The sequence below is a fragment of the Strigops habroptila genome, chromosome 5 (genome assembly GCF_004027225.2).
Source record: "Strigops habroptila isolate Jane chromosome 5, bStrHab1.2.pri, whole genome shotgun sequence".
Classification (NCBI taxonomy): Eukaryota; Metazoa; Chordata; class Aves; order Psittaciformes; family Psittacidae; genus Strigops; species Strigops habroptila.
Window position 1 is genome coordinate 58,224,366 of NC_044281.2, and position 24,603 is coordinate 58,248,968.

Below are 24,603 nucleotides of genomic sequence, written 5' to 3' on the forward strand. Positions count from 1 at the left end.
ATCGATGGAGGTCTAGTCAATGTTGACAGTGGAGCCACGGGAATGAGTCAGCTGAGCAGATGTAGGTGTCTAGCTCTCCAGCTCCACTGACTGTATTGACTAGGGGCACAATTACCTACCTCGAGATGTTTTGCGCTAAGAAATCATTGTGTGGGCATGAGTCAAGCTCCTGATCTTGAATTTTCACTGCCTAGACACCCAGTCCACATTCAGACACCTATGTTGCAACACTCGCATTGAGGTGCCTGAAATCTGGATCCACGTCCCTCCTCAGTGACGTACCCAGGATCACAGCTTGTTTACAAAGCTCAGAGGAGAAGCAGAGATCATTGGGTTGCTGCTTATCTGCTTGAACTGGAAAAGGAATCTCCTCTACTCAAGCTGTCACCATGGGGGAACTATTCTAGATGTGTCCTTTTAGAGCCAGTGAGCAACCAACCCAGGTGGTTGGGACCTATTTTTATCCAGTGACCAAGCTGTCACCTTGACTCTAAACCCTGGGGTTTGCTAATACTGACCTCTAGGTGTTGTGGTTTAACCTGGCAGGCAGCTAAACACCACACTGCTGCTCACTCACCCCCGTCCTCCATGGGATGCAGGTGAGAATTGGGAAAAAAAAAAAAAAAAAAGTAAAATGCAAGGATTGAGATAAAGACAGTTTAATCGGTCAGAGAAAGAAGGAAAAATAATAATAATAATAGTAATAGTAGTAATGAATTAGAATATACAAATAAGTGATGCACAGTGAAACTGCTCACCACTTGTTGACTGATGCCCAGTCAGTTCCCAAGCAGCGGCCCGCAACCAGCTTTCCCCCTAGTTTATATACTGAGCATGACATCCTATGGCATGGAATATCCCTTGAGTCATCAGCTGTGCCAGCTGTGTCCTCTCCCAGCTTCTTGTGCACCCCCAGCCTGCTCACTGGTGGAGTGGTGTGAGAAGCAGAAAAGGCCTTGACTCTGTGCAAACACTGCTTAGCAACACCAGTGTGCCATCAACACTACACTCATCCTAAATCCAAAACACAGCACTATACCAGCTACTAGGAAGAAGATGACCCCAGCTGAAACCAGGACACTAGATGAACTCTCATCTGAGAGGACTGTCTTTGCTGCTCAGTTCCCCATACCATTCAGTCTACTTATTTTTCTCTAGCAGAAAGGCTAATCCTGGCTCTGCAAGAAGCAGAGGTGCCCCTTTCCAGGCACTCTGGAGGCAGGCAATGTGTTTTTCCTCCAAATCAATGTGCTGTTTGCTTAGAGGTCTTCTAACGTGGGTTAAATAGTGCCCTGACCAGGAAGTTTTCTTTACCACTTGTATTGTCCAGCAAGGGCTCACTACTGTTTTCCATTCACAGTCCTGACATCCCAGTGTCAGAAAGTGCTCAAGCCTAAACCAAGACTATGTTCTGAAACATGCTCATATCTTGGATTTTTCCAGGTCATCCTGCTTTTATGACCTGGTGAACCTCATAGCTGACCAGCCAGGTCAGCTTTTTCAGTGGGTGGACACAGAGCACTGGTATGGATACTGAAAAAACAAAAGACAAACCTGCCTGACTCAGCCCAGTCGTGATACCCTGCAAATCACCACCATGTACTGGACATGCCATGCACATGCTACTGGGAGAAACAGCCAGTGTTAATCTGTGAGTACAAATGCACCAGGAACTGCAAAGAGTAGTCACTTTCCAAAGGATCACTTTCTATACAGGAATGTCTGTGACTGGGGAAGCTCTTGATTGGTGTGTTGTGTCTCCAACCCCACAATGAGCTCAGCAACAACTTCCAGGAAAATGCCTTGCAGCAGCCTGAAACTCTGCTGCATCTGCCCAACAGCCCAGATGTGCACCATGACACTGAGCTGCCCTCTGTAGGAACAGCTGACCCACAAGTGACCACTTAATCTGCTTCTTTATCCAATTTGGCTCAGCCACGTGGCATCTGCCTTCCACCGTGCTGCCACAAACACGTGCACAGCCAATCTCTGCTAACAGTGAGGTCTGGGATCAGCACACACTGAGGCAGTGGATGATGGCCAGCTGTTGCCTGGAAATCATGCTGAACTTTCAAAGACAGAGCGGTCATGAAATGTGTTAGTGGAAGCCGAGGTCGCTGACCTCCATGGTCCTCCAACCATCTCATGAAAGCACTGGAAGGTGTGCAGTCCAGGAGCGGAGCACTGAAGATACTTCCAAGGCTGCTGTGCACATTTTCAGGAGGGAAGAAAACCAGCTCAAGGCAATATAGACACTTTAAAAGTGTCTTAAGTGATTTAAAAGGAAACAGATTAAAGACAGTCACATGAGTGCAGCCGTGATCAAAAAGTTATACCATATGCACTTATAGATATCTGTCAAAAATTCCTCCCTACCCCTTGACAGGGTATAAATCCAGGGAAGAGCTATTATTCATGCTGCAGCCTACCCATTATAGCTAAAGCTGTGTCAGAGGGTTACCAAACAGTGTCCTCCAGGAGGACTCATGGGTTTTATCTCACCCCTGGGGACCAAATACCACAGGGCAGTCTGAGAAAGGCGACTTAGGAGGTGCGTATTTGTCCCAGACATGACTAAGGCAGGCTGAATGGCAGGGAACTGGATGGTTTCCCCAATCTCCATGTGTTTGTACAGCCTCTTTTTGACTCATCAGTGTCTCCAGCATACAAATAGCTAAGTGCTTTAGGGGCATTTACCTAGGGGTAAAGACCTTGGCCAGTACTGATGGCTGGTAAGTATATGAAAATGCGAAACAGCTGTCAGTGGAAGTAGGTTTTGAACTCTAGGTTGTTTCATTTCCAGCTGAGCAAATTTTCTCCTTATTTTACAGGATACAGAGAGAACATACTCTCTTGCGCCTAAGCACCACTCCTTGTCTCTGCAATACAACCGAACAAATAGCCTAATCAGGCCAAAATGCAGAGCATGCTAAAAAACTGGGAACATTCAGGGTGCAGTTAGAGAAAGTGGAAATCACCCCTGTAGCCTAGGGAGGGCTGGTATTGCTGCTCCGATCACAGCACTCAGGGGCAGAAGATTATCTGATGGGAAAAGACAAAGTTACATTTCCTCGTTGGAGAGACATCACCTGGAGAGGGATGAAGTTATAAATCCTGTGGAAGGAGACACACAAGTGAGGAAAAGCAGAACTGTGAGTGATGCAAAGAAGCAAGGAGCAGATGAATGCCACTGGGCTTTTTTGGTGGCAGGCAGGGATCGCCTGCAGGAATGAATGAGTGAGGCTCCATCAGGTCCAACACAACTATGTGCTGATCAAAGAAGCAGAGCACATGTTTTCTAGCTTCTTCTCTCCCAAGATCATCTCCCTGCACCTTCTGTTTCATCGGAGAAACCCAATCTCAGTGGCCTTCTCACATCCATTACAGGGAAAAATAACTGGATCGAACCCAAACAGAAAACAGAGCCATGCTATGGTAGCAAACCTCCTGCAGAGGAGACTGCAACGTTTGCCCCATATGTTTCTGATCCTCCTAAACACACACAGAGCAGCTCAGTTACACACACATTTTTACGCTTTCTGTTTGCAAACAATCTCTCGTAAGGAGCCTCTCGAATTGCTCTGTGGAAATCCACAAGCCTGTAGCTATTTCTGCACCCCCCTTGGCTTACCATGACAATAACAATTTCTGAAGAGTCCCAGTTTGCTTTCCCACTGACAGAAACACTTTGGTTGCCTCTGATTGATAGAAGTTCCTCCTCTTGTTAAGTTGCACAGAATTACTTCTGATATTCTCCCCACCATTCATGCCCACTTCACTGGTCTACAATCATTCCCCTGATCATCTCTCCACTCCAGCTGGGTTTCCTATAGCAATTGAGTGATGCATGAGGTTCTGCAGGGTTGGGGAAGCGGTTCTGCCATCAACCAACTACCAAAGATGCTGCTTCAGGCTTTCAGGCCATCCTAAGTAGGTCTACATCAATCTCCTTCATGGCCCGTGCTGCCTTAAGGGCAGACACCATCATGTGGCGCGGCGTGACTGCCCTGTTGTGAAGCACTCTTGAGAGAGACCAACTGAAATAACAGATCCTGGACTGTGATCAGTGGAGAAGACTCTAAAACTTCTACTATGTGGTTCCTTGGTTTTTCTAAATGTATAGTTTTCTGAAATACCCTAGTACTGCATTCAAACTTGCTAGGCTCAAGAGTGGAGAACAAACACAACAGCAAAACCATTCTCAGAGCAATGGAGCCAAACAAAGTCCAGGTGCCCCCTGAATTGTACCTGGGAGTAAGGTGGCTTCTTTGATGTCTAGTAGGGGTGGACCTCTTATGACAGTTCTCCTCCATGACATCACAAACCCAAAGTGAGGGTATGCTCCACTTGGCCACATATTTTCATACAACTCGTAAGAGCTTAAGAATTGGGCAGCCTTTGTTTATCAAAGAAGTTGGCTGAATTTGGGCAAGAAGTTTAAATGTCACTGAGTGTATCTTGTGGACTTACAAATAGGACTTACATGGATAAGTACTGATGCTTGGGGAAGCAAGCTAGAAGGAGAGAAAAGAACATTTTTCATTTTTATTAAAAAACCTGGGACAGGTTTTGAACAGCTTTCCAAACAAATTAATTGAAGTCAGAAAGCAAAAATAGCCTGTAGAAGGGAGAACGACTGTGAGCTTCCAGAAAGCAGCAGTTGTAACAGAATGCTTTTGTTTGTAATAAAGAGACTAATTGCTGATTTGGTAGTCATAAGACAACGTAAAATAAATTTCTGCTATATTCCATATTTTTAAAGATTCCTAATTTTTCAAAATCTGCTTTTGCAAAGTTGATAACCTTTGAGTTACAGATCTCTTTCTGCTTCTCCTTCTGTTCAGTTTAAACAGAAACAGTTCTTGCTCAATCAAGCTCTTCTACAACCAGTATTTCTGTAAGACTCTGATTTGAAACAGTATCACCTCTTGGAGGTTTAGTGATTATTGGAACAAGAAGTGTCTTAGCTATGACAAACAGAAATATCTGAGCTGGTGCTATTATTAGCGATGCTTGTTCTCATTCTTCAATCTATGGCTTGGCAGCTATTTTCCCTTGGTATTTATCTGACTACCATTACAAAAATCTCAGCCCCTGTCTAAATCCACCCTGGGGAGCTAGAGCAGGCATTTAATCCCATCTTTTGCACAGCTCCTCCTAAAATCACTGTAAAGGCTAAGTGGAGATCTTACTGTTGTCTTCAGCCACTTCCTGGAAAAGTACAGCAAAGAACACCAGACTCTTCTCAAAGTTGCATGGGTATAAGACAAGAAGCAACAGACACAATTTGGAATACAAGAAATTCTGACTAGAAATCAGAAAAAAAAAAAAAATCACCATGAAGGAGATCAAATATTGGACCAGAGTTGGAAGGGACCTTTGGAGATCATCTAATCTAACCCCCCTGCCAAGGCAGGGTGACCTAGAGCAGGTTACACAGGAACACATCCAGGCGGGTTTTAAATGTCTCCAGAGAAGGAGACTCCATGACCCCCCGGGCAACCTGTCCCAGTGCTCTGCCACCCTCAATGTAAGGAAGTTCTTTCTCATGTTGAGGTGAAACTTCTTGTGTTTTAGTTTATGACCATTGCTCCTCATCCTGTCACTGGGCACCACTGAAAAGAGTCTGGCACCATCCTCTTGGCACCTGCCTTTGATATATTTATATGCATTAACGAGATTCCCCTCAGTCTTTTCTTTCTTAAACAGACCCAGCTCCCGCAATCTCTCCTCATAAGAGAAATGTTCCAGACCCTGATCATCTTTGTGGCCCTCCACTGAACCCTCTCACAGTAGCTCCTTGTTATTCTTGTACTAAGAAGCCCAGAACTGGACACGGTACTCCAAATGGACAAGGCCCAGAGCAATCTGATCTGGTTAGATCTGCTTGAGTAGGGGGCTGTACAAGATGAACTCTAGAGGTCCCCGTATCCTAAATTATTCTGGGGTTGTGTGATTTTGTTTGACCTGAGCTATAATACTCAGAATTGCCACCTTCAGCAGACATTCGCATCACATGCCTGAGCACACCTTCAAAGAGATGAAGGTCTTGTCTGGAAACACCAAGAAAAAAAGAAAGATGAAATTTCTTGAATAGCTGCAGGATGGGAAGGCCAGGGGATCCCCTGAAGATTTTCAGGTCTGCAAGAACGGCAAGAAATAAATCCATAAGGACTGGGAAAAATAATAACAACGGCAGTTGGCATCTTAGCAAAGCTGGATTTAAGTAGGAGTCCTCACTGCAGGCTATGGGGCTCTAGAAATGTTTTTCTTAGAAATGATGTAGCCATCCTGTCTATGAAGAAAATTTTCCAAGTGTGGGTTAAATGTAGGTGACAGCACTTCTGCTCTTATATGTCAGAGGAGGCCATGAACTGGTTTTTCCTAACTAGCTGAATCCCATGTGTGTTTTCCCAGGCTGAAAGTTTCTCACGTTTAATCTGATGTGGAATAAAACTGTCTTCAAACACAGATTTTTTTCTATGAAGGAAATCTTCTCTGCCAGCCAGCCCAAGAGTTTCTGAAGCTGGTTACTAAGGATGCATAGAGTACACAGTCCTTTCTGTGACAGAAAACACTAAAGTTCATATTCAAAGACAGTTTCAGTTCTATGTTTCCCCATATTTTTCTCCTTGGGCATTACAACAATTTCCCATTGTTTTACAATCAAGATGGGGTATTTCTTCTCCAGTCCTTGCACAGCTATTAACCTTCAAGCAGGAATTTCATTGAGGGAATTTATTTCACTGCTATTACAGCAAGGTTCAGACTAGACTAGCCCAATAACCCCCTCTGGCCCTAAATGTTGTAAAAATTCACCTCTCTTCAATGTTAAGGAAATGTTGGAGTTTTATGTCCTAAAATGTGAACTCTTTAGGGCAAGAAAAGCCTTTGTTTCACTTCGTGGTGCAATGCTTGACATAGCGACATCCTCTAAAGGTTACCACAGTATTAAAATAAAGAACGGTCTTGAGACCAGAAGCACCCATAACTTTACTTCTGCCTCTCGTGCAAACCCTCTCTTTAATTACTTAACTGCTATTTCTCTCTGATATAGTATTTTATTATTACCTATTTTTCTTGAATGCTCATCTGATCCGTCTTAATGTTCTTTTAATATCACTTGGAACAGGATAATAATCAGCTTGTATTTCTCCAGCACCTTTAATCCTGACAGGTCCTAGTGTGCTTAACAAGGAGAAAAGGAAAGGAAAAGTGCTTCATTCACCAGGCAGGGCAAGGTCATGCAACATATCAGACAGGCTGAGAAGATGACCTGACACAACTAAAAGTGCTGGGGTGCTTGGAGGGGTAGGTTTAGCTCATGGCCCTATACTTGCAGAAAGTACAAGCCATCCTTCAAGCTTTAGTTCACCACCTGCATTAAATTGCCAAGGTAGGTGCTGATGTGATGTGAGTGAAGAGCCCACAGGATTCCTGTGTGCCAATGCTGTATGTTCTGTCTTCATCACATCCTTCCACAGAGCTTCCTTCTTTTTCTCTCCCAAAGACTGAGAATTGGAGTAAAAAACACCACAGGACCTACCTGGGTAAGGACAGGGAACACTGGTGGGAGCCGACGTGCACATGGAAGTTCTCAGGAAAACCACTTCTTCCATCAAAATACCAGTAAAAGATGCGATCTTTGCACCTCAGTTTTGACTCATCTGAAGCAGGGCAATGCCTGTGCTGGCAAGGTGTAGAAGAAGGGATCACAGACATGAACGCAAGAAACAAGGATCTGAGCAAGTGTCTGTGCAACCCAAAAGAAAGAAAACAAAGATCTGGGTACAACACGAATACACAGCTGGAAAGTGAGAGGAAAGAAGCTCAAGCTGAGGGTAGGGTTAATGCCCCGCGTGACACTAGAAAAAGGCAGAAAAGAGATGAACATGGAGGAAAATGCCTGATACAAGAAATCTGAGCTAATGCCAGAGCATTCAATAACAGATGTCCAGGAGACAGAAGGAGATCTGCAGTGGGACTGAAGCAAATGAAGACTGCAGAGCCAGCCTTAAGGGCTGACACTATGGAGGATGTGGATGAGCTGAAGAAAGATGGGAAGGACAAGGAGAAAGGAGCTTTGTGGGACACCATTAGGGGATTGTGGAGGAAATGTGAGCCACCCCATCAATGATAAAATGATTAGAAAAGCAAGAGTGGTAGGAGCAACTTTCCAGGCATGACTGGAGAGAGGTCTGCATCTGACAGGAAAGGTCATATTCCATCTTGTTGAGAGTGGCCTTAATTGGAGGCAGAGAACAGACACCTGAACTGAAGTAACGAGAATCCATTCTCTCCTCCTCCACATGGCTATAAGGAAGCAGTGACAGGACCAGCTCCAGTCCTAAGTCTCATCTCTGGCAGCCAAGGGATCCTTCAAGAAAGGCACAGCTGCTCTTCCAGCCTTTTCCTCCCAGCTCTCTTCAGGATACAAGGCAGATGAGCTCAAGTCATTAATGACATGGAAGATTCAATAGAGTTAATGCTTAGAGCATCTGCAGGCCTGCCTGAAAGGGGCAGCTACTGTGGAGGAGAGGACTGGATAAAAAAGGGTGCAGTTCAACAGGGCCAAGTACAGTTCAACCACCAAGGCAGTAATGTCAACTGCACAGAGCCAGGGTGGAGGAGAATTGGCCCAGAAGCAGTACTGAAGGACATCGAGATTATACAGGATCATGAGTTGAGTAGCAATCAATAATCTGCTGAACCATAAATTCATAAATAAATAAATAAATAAATAAGGCAAACATAGCCTTGCAATGGATGACATCTGTTATCTGTTAAACAGGATTCAAAACCTTTCTGCATTGCTCAGCACTGAGAAGGACTCAGCTGGAGAATTGTTTCCAACTTTAGACAATGCATTTAAAGCAAAATATGGACCATTTGGTGAGAGTCCAGAGGATAATACCAAGGATTATTAAAGGTCTAGAAAGCATGTCCTAAGAGCAAAGGTAGAATTTTGATTGTTTGGCCTAGAGAATAACAAGCAGTGTTATGGCTTCAGTTGTCACTTGAACTTGTGAAGTCCTCAAAGGATGAATTTTCACTGTATTTACATGTAACTACTGGATAATACCTTAAATTACTGCTCGGGAAAAAAGAAAACAGTAAAAATAATCTGCTGTCTTCCTAATGGGCAGGGCAAGAAGAAATGGGTTGCAGCAGGAAAGACAGAGTCTCCAGCCATGATCACCCTTAAGAACTGGTTAGGTCAGCTTCTGTCAGGATTTTGGATGGGTGGACTAATTGACCTGGGCGTTGCCTAGTGCTTGGGCATGATCAGTGCATGGATTACGGAACAGAAGCTAAACCCACACAGTACCAGAGGTTATGATGGTAGCATCAGGGAACGACTTCACAGAGGCTGCAGCTACAGGACTGTCTGCATCCAGTGAGGACAAACACCTCCAAATACTCAATGCACTACAAACTTCGGTGCTTCTTACTTGGATCTCTTAGCTAATGACACAACCTTTTTGCATGGAAAAGGTGACCTCATGGCCTTACCTAAAACATAAACACACTGTCAATGAAGCCACCCTTGGTAAACTGTTGCTAAGAACAACATGGCACAATGGGACACCACAAAGACAGGACCAGTTTTTGGCATCCCAAACTGGTGGAATATCAAGTTAATTTTCTCTCTCATGTTCTGCAAAGTTGTCTTGTACACGGAGCTGGCTATCTAAAACATCTATGACTCCATGGTAAGACATATGGCTGACAGTCCTATTCTCCAACGATAATGGAAGTTCCCTACAAGGTTCTTCTACAGAGGAGACAAAACTTTCTCAGGAATCATTCGAGATTGAACTAACCTTTTCATTCATGGAGTTTACACAGTTTTCCCCAAGCACAGCCTGGCTTCTCCATCAAACATAGGGCATTACATGTAGAAAGAATAAAACAACATGTAAACCATATTTTTGCTTATCATTCCCCCATCTGCACTATCCTTTCCCTCACTCTCACCCAGGGAAGCAGGTTAAACCTGTGTGACTGTTGTGAGTGATGCCACCAGTGCTCATGCTGCAAACGGAGGGTGCTTGGACAAGATGGTACATAGACCATAGGAGAACCTGTGCAGAATAGAGTCAGATAGGATGAGCAGAACCACAGCTGATGTGTCAATTGACTTTGGCCAAGAAGAAGAAAGAAGAGGTAAAAGAAAACCACTAAAGGTTGCAAAGAAAGAGAAATTATATGACAGAAGAAAAGATGTGTGAGGATTTCAAGATCTGGGCCCTGCCATTAGAACCAATCTGCCCACCAACATTTTGTCTTATCACTTTTCACAGAGGGGCATGGGGACAGCCCATTTATTATCTATATAGGTTTCCAGGTCTTGCTGTTATTTTCCTCACCAGAAGAAAGCCATCGCTCATCACTCTCCACATCTAACAATGAAATCTGTTCTACTGTAACCAGTGATAAATCAGAAAAGGATAATAGGTCAGTTGTGGAAAGATGGGGAAGCTAAGAATGTCTTCAGCATCAAGCAATTCATTTTAGGCAAGTAACCCTGATTAACAAAGGAAAAGGAGAAAGATAAAAAGGTAACAAGCTATTCTGTGAGTATTATTTGAGTCTGGTTTCCCATGGAAACCATATCATGTTGGGGTTTTTTTTGTCTAATGGGATACACATTCCTGTTAAAGCTGTTGCTCCAGCTGAAGCTCTGTCCTGCATAGACTTTACAGTGTATAGTGTGGCCAATGCTACAATCTCTCCCACAATATGATGTTTCTAGGTTTCCTCTTTTTCATCCAGCTAGTTTTCATGGAACTTCAGGAATTTAATTCCTTTCAGATCTGCATTCTCTGCCAAATCTAGCTGAAATGGGCCAGTAGGTTTAGAGAAGGGCTAACGAACATAAACTCTAACCTCTAACACCATCACATGGCTTTATTCCTTTAGCAATCAGCTAGTAAAAGGGATGTGGTGGCCACAGATATGGACCAGTAACAGCTATAGTCTATCTTACTATCTTACTCCAGGCATAGGAGCAATGTGCAGACACACAGCATCACAGATTTTTGGCACCACCATATTCCTAACTTCTGGACTAAGCTAACCTTGAATGGGAAGATACCAATGTGAGCAAAAGGCTGTCACAGAGGAGGCCCTCACTGAGAATGAATTTTATTTGAAAGGCAACCTGAATGCAATTCAGTTTTGTATGAACAGAGCCCTTCCAGGAGCAAGTGTTGCCTTTGTGGAAAAAACAGTGACTCTACGGATGCAAACAATGGAGCTACATGCTTTTGCATTGCTTGTTCTGTCACTAACTGACATCAGCCACTGTTAACCATAGCCTGAAATGTATATTTAGGAAACAGTGACACAAACACAGACAAGTTCCTTCATGAAGCCTTTTATATGGGGAAAAGTGAAAGAAAAGAAAAACTGCTCCTCAGGCTACCTAGTGGCACTGAAATAAATGGGTCAGGCATCAGAGTTTCAGCAGGCACAAAAGGTGAAAACCCTGTCTCCTGGAGCAATTAAAAGTCAACGGGATTAGTGGCTCTCACTATTATTTATAGAAATCCCACTGTGTGCACAACATTACTGAAATACAGGGGTCAAGTCCCTGCTACTGGATGCCTACCCTTTTGCCATTGAAGTTAATGGGAGCTTTGCCAATCAACTCTGTGGCAACAGAGTCTAAATCTAAAATAGATTACATCCTGGGCTCCATTCAGTTGATGGCTCAAGCAAAGCTTTTGCCAAAGCCAAAAATGTTCTGCCTGCACAGTACAGATTTGATCCTGGGACAGATGAAACAGGACAGTTAGCTATAGAGGTGTTAAAATTCAAAGATGGGAAGGCAGAGGAGTGGACTGAATGTCACATGAAGCATCTTCCATTTCTTTTTCACATAAATTACGACATACTGATTGAAATCTAAAGGGCTGCATCCTGGCATCTCTTGTCTTCAGTTTTAGCAGGACTGGCTGTTTTCCAATGAATGATTCTCCTTCTAACACTAAGTAAATGAATCCTGTGGAAACATACCTACGAAAAGGACATGGATAAGAAGCCTGCAGCATCCTTATGTGATTCAACATGTTTGAAAACAGTGTCCTGATGGTCTAGGCAGTTTGGACAGACCACAGCAAACACCAGCATCCCCCTTCTTGAGTTTCCCTGGCTTTGGACATGCTTGTGATGCTGGTTGCACAGTTATTTCTTCTCCCACTCAGTCAATTATCATGCTCATGCCCTGAATTCTGTCACAGGCTACCTCTTTTCCTCTTCGTCTCACTCCAGAAAAGAGGTACCCGATTCTCCTCAATCTTACAACATTGTAAATCAGAAATCAAACATTCCAGAGGCTTCCTCCACTCCTCTGTGCTGCTGAGAGTCCAGTCTGTAGAGTGGCAATACTTCCCGGCTTAGTTCATGCCTTCTCTGCAGACACCACCAGGCAGAAAGCTAATGATGGCTTTTGCCTGTGCCTGTATTTGTAACAGGAATGGGGTTGAGATTCTCACTAGCTATTTCAAGCAACACATGCTAATGACCAACCATTTGATGATACTAACCATTCACTGATACTACATAGGGACCCCAAGAACTCTGTGTTAATCCAGACTGAGTAATTCAGGGTCACTTTAGCTCTAGAGAGGTCCTGAGCATAGGACATGTCTACATGCTGAAGACATTACATTACACAGGCATGAAATCCAAACAGGCATTTTGAGAGGTGGGTCTTACTGGCCATGCACAAGCAGCTGGTGAGATGGGGGACTAGACAATAGTCCCAGGGCTCTCCTCTTCAGTCTTACCCTAATCTCTAGATTGGCTTCAGACCTAAAGAATGAATTTTACTTTCAGAAGTGTTATCATTAACTGCAATTACCCTAGATATTCTTAATAACCACATGGCTTTGAAATCCTTCATTGGACTTAAGTTTAGTTCTTTGTCTCGCTAACGTCCACAGCCTCATTACCTATCACATGGAAACACTTGTGTCAATATCCATTATAAGTTGTCTTCCCTTCCAATTTTCTTGAAGGTTTTCATGTTCTTGTATTAATGAGCTGGTGTTCCTAAAGTCTGGAGGGGACTTTGATGGGAAGAATAGTCTATTTTCAAACATTTCATTGAATACCGAGCCAAGTCCAAGCTAGCAGCCTGCAGGCAAAAGACTCCACAGTCTGTTCTCTCTGAACCTCCTCAGCCAACCAGTCCTATCTGCACTGACTTTTCAAATCTCCGTCTTTACAGCATTTTTTCCCAGAACAGAGAAACAGAGAAACGCAGACAGAAACTGACAGGTAAGAAAAGATGTGCGCACACTCTGACAACCTAACAAGCAATCCTTGAGACACACTGATTTCCAAATGATCTCAGTTTCATTTAAGAATGCTTTTCTATTTTACTTCAGCACAGCTAGTACCATCTTTGAGATCCTAAACTCCATAGTTCTGCTAACTCCTTGTGACATGGGCAAACAGTTTATCCACTGATGTACAGAGACTTTTCACCCATGTCTTTTCCTGCTACTCTCCATGACTTGCTTTCAACCTGGAACCATATCAAATACCGTGAAACATTTGTGAGAGCAGAGCTCGCCTGAATTTCTTTCTCTTGCAGAACACTGTCAGAGATCCAGGAAGGCAGACAAAATTCTGCAAACACTTAGCATTAACTAAAACAGAAGCAAATACTCCAGCATCTATCTTTCTCATTTTCTCTTGAGAGCTTTGCCATTCAATCCAGGGTCTCAGAACTAGCTGACACAATGGTGCAGGATGTTCAATCAGTGAAACCTTTGAAAATGCCAAATAAGCCCCTGAAAGGCAATGCCATTACCAAGGGCATAGTTCAGCCCATCAGGTTTCTTGATGTTAAGCTCTCGTTTTCAATAAAAGCAGTTGCCTTTTTCAACTGCCAGACCTGAGCAGAGCTTGCTTTTCATGCCCTCAAAACAGGAACCCAAATGCTGTGATCACCTGGCCATCAGACCCACTCTTTCTTGTCTGCATCCCTGGTTTCTCTTGAGTAACATGCAAGTATCAGAACAGTTTCACAATAATGAGCTTTATTCCTTCCTACAGTCCTCAGCACATTTTTAAATGAATCAGCTTACCCAGAAGAGCCACAAACAAACATGAGGAGCTTAAGATATAAGCAATTCAGTAGCCTGAAGTATCATGCATGTTGGGCAATCATAAATTTAAAGTGAAAATCCCTACTGATTTTGTTTTGCATTAGATATTAAATAAAACCTGCTTGCAAAGCCAGATTAGTAAGAAACCTCTTTGGCTGTTGTTTTGGGGGGTTTTTTTGGTGTTTTTTTTTTTTTAATCAAGACAGGATTAAAACATCTTTTGGAGGATCGCTCTCATTTTATCTGGCTAAATAAGCTTAGAGTGCCTAACAGTCAATTCATCATGAAGGCTTTTGTTCTTCGTACTGTGATGCAGCCTCGCAAATTTGCCCACAGCTGCAGTAGTTTCAGATGTTTTTGACAGGTAAATAAAACACTGTTTATGTCTGTCATTGTTATTAATCTGCAGAGTAAAGAACTAGCAATTATATTTTCTCTCCAACTGGATAAATTTTTATGATAATCTTGGCAGGGGTGGAATAGAATAACGTGCATCTGTGACTTTTATAGTTGTGAGAGTCCAAACCATGAAGAGTCTTTGCTCAGCTGTTGAGTTGGAAAATGAATGGGAAATAAAGGCTAAACCGGTAATAACCACCATAGTAAAAAGGAACAAGGAATTTGGGATTTAGCCTGTTGGGAGTTTTATTGATGTAAGGGCCAAATAAACCAAACTGCAGGTTTTGACAGCTGCATTGATTCAGCTCTCATTCTGAACCATACTTCTAGGAAGCTGTGTCAGGACTTGGATGTGCTTTAAAATCCCACAATTTGGGCCTCCATAAGGACTTGTGCCTCCATAACGACTTGCACTTCCCACCTGCTGCAGGGCAAAGGGTTTCAGATTCTCCTCAAGCCATGCTGGTGAAGAAAAAATTATTTATGGAATAAGGTGCTGCTCAAGAACAAGTGGCATCCAGCTATAAGTGTCTTATTATATTGGTCAGAAACTGTGAGAAGCAAAAAAGAGAAACCCTGGTGAAACTCCATTAGATGCCAGTCACATCTGCTCAGCTTCTCACTCAGGTAAGCTGGCAGATGGTCAGCAAATAGTCTCACTTTTACAATGCAACCGACACAGGTTTTCAGTGTAAGAATTAGCATCCAATTATTTTCAAGCACTAATGTTCTCCAAGGAAGCAAGTTACCTCTATTTTAATTCTGCTTAGGCTCTATTTGCTCAGACACGTAAGCCAATCTCGCAGGCACTATGTCTCGTGTACACAGGCAGAATGGCAAGCCAGGGAAGAGTACTAGAAATGTGGAATAATGCAAATTCCTAGGGAGTGAGTCGCATGGCTTCCAACTTTTGGAAGAGACGGGGAGGAGACAGTCAAGTGAGGAAGGCATACAGCATCTTCAAAAAAGAATGATTTCCCCAACCCCCATCTGAAAGCCTATGGTGAAAACCATGTCTCACAGCTATCAGTCAGCTGCATAAACCATTAGAGAAAGCTACAGTTCATTGAGCACTGAGCTATGATCTATGGAACCCTTGGTATGACACATCCAGCCAGGGCTGTGGATATTCTGATGAGCTGGTGGCAGGCCCTGCTTCTCCCAGAGAAGAATGGAAGCCCATTCCTTCCCCCCCAGCCCCCCTCTCCCCATCCTCAGACCAACATGAGGGAAGGCACGATCACTGCATTACAGACGTAAGCAGCCTTGGGACAGGCAGGATGTGTGCTAGAGCATGGCCACTCTCACATGAGCACTGGCTTTCTTTCATAGAGCACACAGGTCCATGAAGGGGAAAGAAGACATGGGGCAAAACCTGTTTTGCTCAAGATTTCAATGTCTCGCCTTACATGCCAGGATCTGTGCCTTAAATGGAAATGGGTATCAGCCCAGTCAAACCTCGCAACCCTTTCTCGTGCAAGGATCCCTTATCACAGGTAACAAGACTATCCTGAGAAATAAAGGTTATCTGCACATCCAGGCTTGATCTCAGGAGCAGAGGTCTGCAGCCTTCCTTGCCACCTGCAGCTATGTCACGTTGGGTACAAACATTGCTGTGTATATCACTATAACGAAGTTGCCAGCCTGAAAATGCATGAACTACTTTGAATTGTCATAAATAGGGAGAATAACACCCCTGGGTGGCACCTTAGTTCTAGTGAGGTTGCATTTGGTTCATTCTCCTCTGTGGTGGAGGGAAACTTCACTGGCCTAATCTCAGCCTGTACCAAGGAGCATCTCAAGACTGCAGCTTCCGCAGGTCCAAATGCAACGAGCGGTTTTCCTCCTTCAGCTAGTGCAACTGGGAGCATAGGAGCAGTGGTAAACCTGCAGAGCTCCTACTAGCCATCCCCTGGGAACCACTGATGAAGTGGGGCTGCCTCCTGCCACGTGTTTATACAGAGTGAAGTTGTATTTTTAAAAGCAAACAGCACATTAAATACATCTTTTGCATAACTTCTGCCTTCATTGCAAGTGGGTACCCACGAGGTGACAAAAAGTCCCCTGAGACAACATGCTCTGTGCCCCATAAAGGAGTCCACGAGTCCCTCCCATGCCAGGGCTGCACGACTCTGAGGCCAGGCATGGGTGCCTGGGGCAAGGCTGTCCGGCAGCAGAGAGGGATGGAGACAGCCTCCACCCCACATTTCCCTGGGAAACACCACGAGGCGCAAAATCCCGGAGCCCAGGCCCTGGGCAGAGGGCAAGATTCCCTCTGGGTTTTGAGGTCCTGTTCCCTGCGAGCAGCAGGCCCCGGTTCCCGCAGGCCGGAGCATCTCTGCCCCGCCGTTATGCCCCGCCGTTATCCCCCGCCCCCACGGGCTCACCTGCTCGGGCCCCTGGAAGCAGATCCTGCAGAGCGGGGTGCGGATGCCGCTGTCGACGCTGCTGCCCAGCGAGTAGCGGTCTTCGGCCTTGCTCTTGCCGAAGTCATCCGAGGAGGTGCTGCTGGGCAGGGAGGCGGGCGGCTCCCCGGCAGGGCTGCCCCACTCCTCGGCGGCCGGACTGCCCGCTCCGCCGCCGCCGCCGCCGCCGCCGCCCGCCGCCCGCCAGCCGAGCCCGCGCCCCCCGGGCGGTGCGGCCCCCGCCGGGCCGCCCGCCGCCGCCTCTGCGCCGCCGAGCATGGGGAGCGGCGGCGGCGGGGAGGGCGGCGGCGGCGCGGGGGGTCTCCGCAGCAGGAAGACCTTCAGGTCATTGAAGAGCATGCGGCAGCGGCACTTGAGGAGGCCTTGGTTTCGCAACATCTGTCTCGCACGGAGGAGCCCGCAGCAGCAGTAGCAGAAAATGACCGCGCCGGGTGGTATTAACATGTGCCTTTCCTTGGCAGGCGGGGACGGGGCGGGAAAGAACAGGGCAGGAGCCTGGCGCCCCGCGGCCGGGGGGGCTCCGCTGCGGCCTCAGTGCCGGCGGGGGAAGCGCTGGCCGGCGGGGAAACGACACAAGCAGGGGCCGAGGGCGAGGGGTGAATTCCCCGACAGCCCGCGGGAGTCCGGCGAGGATGACAATTAGAAAATCCCCAAAAACAAAATACCCCAAACCACCAACCCCCCCCCCCCCCGGCTCTGCGTTCCGGGGGGATCCTTCCCCCCCTCCACAAGTTTGTTTAGAAATCAGCGGGAGGAGGAAATAAATCTCCCACGCCCGAGGGTCCGGGGCGCGGGCGGCGGGCTCGGGAGAAAGCCCCCGATCAGCTCTCCCAACTCCTAAGCCTGTAAAAAAGAAGGGTCCACGTCTTCTCCGGTGGGTGTGGGGAGGAGGGAGAATATGGTTCTCTCGACAGTATTTGGCATCTCAAGTAATTTTTCCTTTTTCTTCTTTTTTTTTTTAATATATATATTTTTTTTTTCAATTAAAAAATAAAACCCGATCACACGAGACCCGGTGTGCACCCAGACAAAATAGCAGCCGGTCTGGCTATCAAAATGCAAAATTGGTAGCTGTTGTTATTATCAAAATTGCCTCTTTGAGGGGAAAAAAAAAAAAAGACCTTCACATTGTTTATGGGAAAACACCCTACGTTTCCAACACTGTACTCCCAGGTGGCTTCAGATTTTACCGTTGCCTTTAAAAGATTTCATTGCAAATATTAAAAGTCCTGAAAGAAATAATTAGCATTCAATGAGCTTAATCCCAGATGTACTGAGATAAATATATTTTTATATATAATATATATAATATATCATATATATTTTATATATATTTATATATTCTGACCTTCTCTATTCCAGCAGCTGTCTGGACCACACCAAAAAAATCAGAGCAAAATTGGTGAGGGAAGGCAGCTGTATTATTCCCTAAGCTGTTACCATCCTGGACCAAAAAAAAATCCCGTCGAAATCAGATCTATTCTTCGCATGTAATTGACCGGGGAAACGTGGATCTTACATGGTCACGTTTCCTTTCCTCCTTTCACAAAACAGGAACGTCATCAAACGCATTGGCAGCTTGTACAGACCATTGTGGATGGCGAGGCAGCCAGGGCTCTATCAGCAACTGCAGGGACCTCCTTTTGATGCATTGGACGAGGCTCCTTCTTTCTCTCCACCACCGTCCCCACCTTCATTTTCCTCCCCTTCTGTCCTCCTCCTCCTCTGACTGTTGTTCTCTCTCACAAGCATTGACATTCAACCATCGCAAGTCTGTCGCACTCTCGTTGGCGGGGGAAAAAAATCGGAGCAGATAATTCTCTTCTTCCTCCTAAAAGGCTCGGATGGAGCACAATGCGCCAGACACACGGGGCAGCATGGCTTATTTTTCGTGCGGCTCTCACCGCTTTGGCAACACCGAGCTGGTGTGTGCGTGTGTGCCTTTCTCCCTCAGCAGCAGCCTCCTCTGCGCTCTCCCATCCGGCTTGCCGTGATGATGTTGCTGTTGCTATCTCACTCGGATGCAATGGGGAAGGCAGATTGTTTGCAGTGCAAGCGGGGATTTGCAGGAAGGGAGGGGTGTAACGTGGCGGCGCACTCCTCCCTCCCCCGGCCTTGAGAAAAAAAAAACAAAAAGGGGGAGTGGGGGAAGCAGCAAAAAGGCAAAAAGGCGGGGTGAAAGGGGGAGAATCGAAGGGAGAAATGGGTCCCTTCCTAACCTTTGATGCCCCGGGCTGCCGGCAAGAGCCCACGCCGGGGAGGAAGGGAGGAGGAGGGGCGAGGAAGGGGCTGGGCGGCCGCTGCGGCTTCAGCACCACGAGCCGCGGACAGCTCCACCGGGCGGGGCGCGGCGCCTTCGCGCTGCCCCGCGCTGCGCGGCCCCGGCCCCGCCGCCCCCCGCCGCCGGGGAGCCCCGCAGCCGGCCCTGCCGAGCGCGGCTGCTGCAGGAGCGGCCCCGCCGCCTCAGAGCAGCCGGAAGGCAGCGAAACCTGTGCGCTCCGGCGCGTTTTCAGACTGGTTTTCACCTCCCACCGGCCGTTGCAGGGACCTACGAGACAAGGAAACTTTCAGGGGCAGGTGGCAGAGACCGAGTGTTCGGCGATTTCTCGGGCAGTGGTGTCTGCTTTAGATTCCCAGCAGGAAGCCGAAATCCCACTAACAAACTTTTTCCTAGCAGGTTAGTTACTTGCAGAGGATTCCATGGTTTAATAGCTATGATACTATTTTTTTCATTTCACTCCAGCAGCGTTTGCTTGCTGATGGATTTGTTTTGTTTCAGGAGCATATATTTCAGTAGAAATATGGGTTCCTTGTAGCCTGATGAAGGGTAGATATGCCTGAACACTATCGCTTAATTAGAGATTTGCTGAAAGTAACCAATGGATGCTAAAGTTTTTATTTTCTTCAGCCTATTTGATTAAGTAGCAGCTGCTGGATCCCATTAGCTTCCCTCTGCAAACATCAGCAGAGGTGGATTTCTCCACATTGTCCTGCTCTGTGTGTCCATGCAGCCCCATCCAGCCTCCGAATGCATTGGGAATGCCAGCCCTCCACTGGGGCTTTGCCTTTGCCATCCCAGCTGGAAGAGCTAACAAAGGTGCTAGGTTTGATGTGGACCAAAAGTATTAATGATACAGGTGATCCAAAGACTTCTAGTCTATGCAATCTGGCTAATGTCAGTGCAATGCCTCAGCTCAGGGACCAGTGAACACCCACCAGATTTAACGACATAGAGCTGGGCCTGGGTCTGACATCATGCCAACACCATTGAAATTTCAGAGTCCTTAATTTGCTTTCTCCATAGGGTTTCCTCACATTCCTGTTGCAGCAGGGTATAGCATGTACCAATGCCCAGGCTGAGTTCTTTCTCTAGTTGATTTTGTGCATGAGGTCTTCATTGGCAGTGATGGAAGAGCTACAGCTGATAGACACTCTGATGTCACTCAAAAATTGTGCTGGGCCCTAGACAACCATTTGAAATTGTCTCTATTAGAATAAGACGTGACATGCATAAACCACTGTGCCGTGATCAGCAGAGGAATCTATGTTGTTACCGAATTAAAAAGGGAGCAAAACTGATTATTTGCTACAGGAAAATGAAACCAGCACATGCAATTAATTTCCAGCAAATAAATTACACATTGGAATGCACTAAAGCTAAAGTATTCATCACTGCAGCCTGCCGTTTCTCAGAAGAGCTGGGCAGATTTGCCAGTGTGGCTCTCTACAACATATCTAAGGCTTCTCAGAATTTCACATGTGTCTAATGGGGTCATTAGAGAAATAATAATGTAAAGAGCATTCTGAGGACTTCCTGAACATGAGACAGGCTGGCTAGAGGCTGAGTCTCTGTACCCATGCTTCAGGAGGGCTTTACATCCCCCGTGCTTTTTATTGCCCTCATCTTCTTGTCTTGATGTCGCCAACACTTTTAGAATGGTTCCATCAATAACAGAATTGGAGAAAAATATATATTGTTGTCATCCTTTGCTTCTGTAAAGCATCTTTCATTCTTCCCTCTTGCCCATGCCTGGTTTTACAGAAAGGGTATGCTCAGGGTAGAGGAGATCTTTGTAGTATACTCTGGTTTTTAATGTATGGGCTGTGTGCCCGGAGAGTTGAATGGCTGATAAATGTGACAAAATAAATGAAACAAATACTAAATCGGAGGTGTTCCATATGCTTCCCAGAGGTGAGTGGGTACTATTATTCCTCTTTAGGCAAATGGGACAGCAGCCAATGTTTTCATACTTGGATGCTGTATTCAGGTCCTTTGGTATGGATCAAGGTGCCTTGCTTGAAATGCTTGCACTGGAAAGAGTTGGCGCAAGACACTTTTGTGAGATCCCAGTGAGAGCAAGGGGTTGTCAGGAGGCCAATGCAGCCTTCTTAACTTTGCTCCACAGGAAGCAACGAGCAGCAAATGACGCTCAACGCCTTGTCCTTTTGCAGAAAGGCCTATCTCTAGGAGTTTTGTATGCTGTGCTTCTTGAGCCCACTAACAGTCATGAGGTTAACATAGGGAGAAAACACATGGGGGGCATCGGCTCTGGCACACATACCCCTGCTCTCGTCAGGTACAAAAAGAATAACAAAAAAGCATGGATCCATCAGCTGAGAGCGCAGAACTGGTTCCTCTTGATTGGTTACATCTGAGCTACTGACTAGTAAATCAGACGGGGTGATGGCCAGGTATCTCAGCGCAGACCTGCATGCCTGACTGTTACAGATCCTGCATCGGGATGGATTCAGCTGCCGGGTCAGTCTCACAGCACATATTCTAACTCTAGGCTTCCAGAGCTCTAGAATTACTGTTTACATATCTCCTCTTCACCTCTCTGTACAAGCCATCGCTCAGTGCGGAGGGGGTGGGAAAAGGAAGAAAGCGTGGCTATTGCTGCAGCGATTCTTGATCTGCCTATGTGGTGGTCTGACACAAAATCATATCAGAAATATATATTTTTTTTAATATTGTTAGGTCAGAGATTTAAAAAATGGTAGAGATAGCGAGAAGGCAAATACAAGCAGGAAAGCTCTGCATGGACTGCAGCCGAGCAGCTTGAACGCAGCATACCAGTCATTGTGCACAAGTATGTGAGAGACAGACAATATAAATGCTGATGTGGACAGCCAGGATCAGAGAGCCAGAAAGCTGCCAGAGAAACATGCCTTTTTGTTTTCCACCTTTCAGGAAGTAAACAGTTACCTAAACCCATTTTCAAGCCCACCTACTTGGTCAATAGCTGCACCGTGCCTCTTGCTCCACTTACAGCTCTTTAATGGTGCAGAGAAGCTTTGATTGCCATGGCATGGGCCCCATCCCTCTGGCAAACCATTACTTAAATCCAATCCTTCGGGGGTTCCTACTGCTCTCTTAGTGATGGGGAGCTGCTCATCAGCTGAGTACCCTCTGATTGCTTGTCACAGCCAGACTTCCTGGTTCTTTTTCCCGGATGGAGATATCATATAAATCTCAAGTGATGTAATTAGCATAACTCAGTTGACGAAGCTTGTGGGCAGACACAGCCGGGGGCCGGAAGGAGCTCTGTCACATTTTCTTTGGTCTTTCTTTCTGGGCAGTTGCAAATATGCCGATGCAAAGCATGCTGCTGCTGGGAAGCCTGTGAGGTTTATACATCCTCCAAGCATGCAGAAATAATCCATATATTGATTGGAACAATCATCTCAAAGGATATCAGAAATAACTTCTGGAGTGCTGTGCTTTGGTATATCTGCTGCCTTGGGCTGGAACAAAAAGCATGGTACTCTTCACACAGGGAGTCCCTGTGCTATTGCTTTCTCCCCAGGCAGGGATTGAACTTCCACTTGCTGTCTTCCTGCAAGGATCATGGGCTGCCTCTGATGTGATACAGAGAAAACGTTTTATTTTTTAACATGGCAGCTTGCTTTCTGCTAAGGGAAAAGAAGAAATTGTCCTTTCTTGAAAAATCAGGCATGTCCCGCAACAGGCGCCCAAGCAGGGAAGTACAACTGCATTGCCTTTGGCATAGTAAGAAATCTAGGTCTTTGTTTTATTGAGCTTTCTCTACAAGCAGTCTTGAGGCCAGTCAACGTGCAGAAGTATGTGAGACAGCTGATGCAATTGCTGATGAGGACAGCCCCCACCTTTCCTCCTTTAGGATTGGGATTTCAAATTCAAACTTGAAAAGCCACAGCACTTCTCTTCAGGACTAGACAAACCTAAACATAGAGCTTTCCTGGTAACAAGTCCTACACTAACTCCTACAAAAGGAATTCCTTGTCCCCTTGGGTGACTAGTCAGAATTATGACTTGAATAGAGCAGGTGCAATAGATGGTGCATTTCAGGATATCTTCAGAAGGCATTGAGCCAAATGCTGAGTGGTTTTAACTATCCAGGAATGCAGTAATTGTCATGAAATCCCAAACCTAAAAGGACCTGGAATTTAGACACTAAAAAAAGAGAAAGTATATAATCACAGGTCCCTTGGATATTTCTACTACTCTCCTGAGTCAAGTCAAATTTGTTTCAAGTCTCTAATTGCATTCTCAGATGTATGTTATTTTAGCGACATGCAACAGTCCTAGAACTAGCTCTCACTTATCTGACATGGGATTTAGAGAGAAAACAATGTTGTTAAACAAGCCTATTAGGGGATGATCCTGAGACATATGCCATGCTCTCTAAATCAAGGTGAACTGAGAGGATCTAGCACATCACCAGGCATTTGCTTAGTTACCAAGATTCATAAAAAAACACAGTAACACTGAGGATATTCCCCTCAGGACCATCATGATTATACTGTGGCAAAACACTGCCATACTCACCTTAATAAAACAGGAGCAACTTTGTATGTCTGTTCTCAGGATGACCCATTCGTGGCACAAAGGGGTCATGTGTGGTGACACCATGCCAGGATGTCCAGGAGATGAACCTTGTGAATCCTGCGCTTAAGCTAAACTCTGCTTCAGTATACTAAACATCTTGAACATTTGAGACTGTTTCCCCAAATTATTACAAATCCATATCTTAGGATTTAACATCTTAGGCTGCCCACATAACTTTCTCAGCTACAGCAGGTTTTTTCTGGATCAGCAGGAAAATATACAAATGCTGCATAAATACAATGCAGGCAGTGATGTCACTTACAAGCCCAACAATCTTATTAGTTTCATCAGTAGCAGATGAGTTTCCATGCTGGCAGAGGCCAAGGTCCAGACATGAGGAGAAGGCCATTTTAGGTGTCTCTGAAGTGACCCTCATTGAATATAGTGGGTCTTGAGAAGGGAGGGGACACTGGAGGATCAGAGAAGGGCACATAATAGAGAATTACTCTGCGGTCGTGACACCCCACTTGGAGTACTGCATTCAGTTCTGGGGCCCCCAACGCAAGAAGGACATGGACCTGTTAGAGCGAGTCCAGAGGAAGGCCACAAAGAGTATGAGGGGGCTAGAGCACCTCTCCTATTAAGACAGGGTGAGAGAGTTGGGCTTGTTCAGGCTGGAGAAGAGAAGGCTCCGGAGAGATGTGATAGCAGCCTTTCAGTGCCTAGAGGGGGCTGACAAGAAATCTAGAGAGGGACTTCTACAAGGGTATGTAGTGATAGGACAAGGGGGAATGAATTTAAGCTGTAAGAGGGTAGATTTATATTAGATATTAGGAAGAAATTCTTC

At 45.6% G+C, this 24,603-nt stretch overlaps 1 protein-coding gene across 2 annotated transcripts in view; it reads right to left on the reverse strand.

The window, feature by feature from the left end:
* Nucleotides 1–19,201, reverse strand: part of MARCHF4 (membrane associated ring-CH-type finger 4) — a 111,593-nt gene extending 92,392 nt beyond the window's left edge. For both annotated transcript variants that reach the window (XM_030487915.1, XM_030487914.1), the window contains exon 1: nt 16,910–19,201. In XM_030487915.1, coding sequence (XP_030343775.1) covers nt 16,910–17,392 — 483 coding nt within the window. In that variant the 5' untranslated portion in view covers nt 17,393–19,201. The remainder of the gene's footprint in view (nt 1–16,909) is intronic.
* Nucleotides 19,202–24,603: the final 5,402 nt, after the last annotated feature.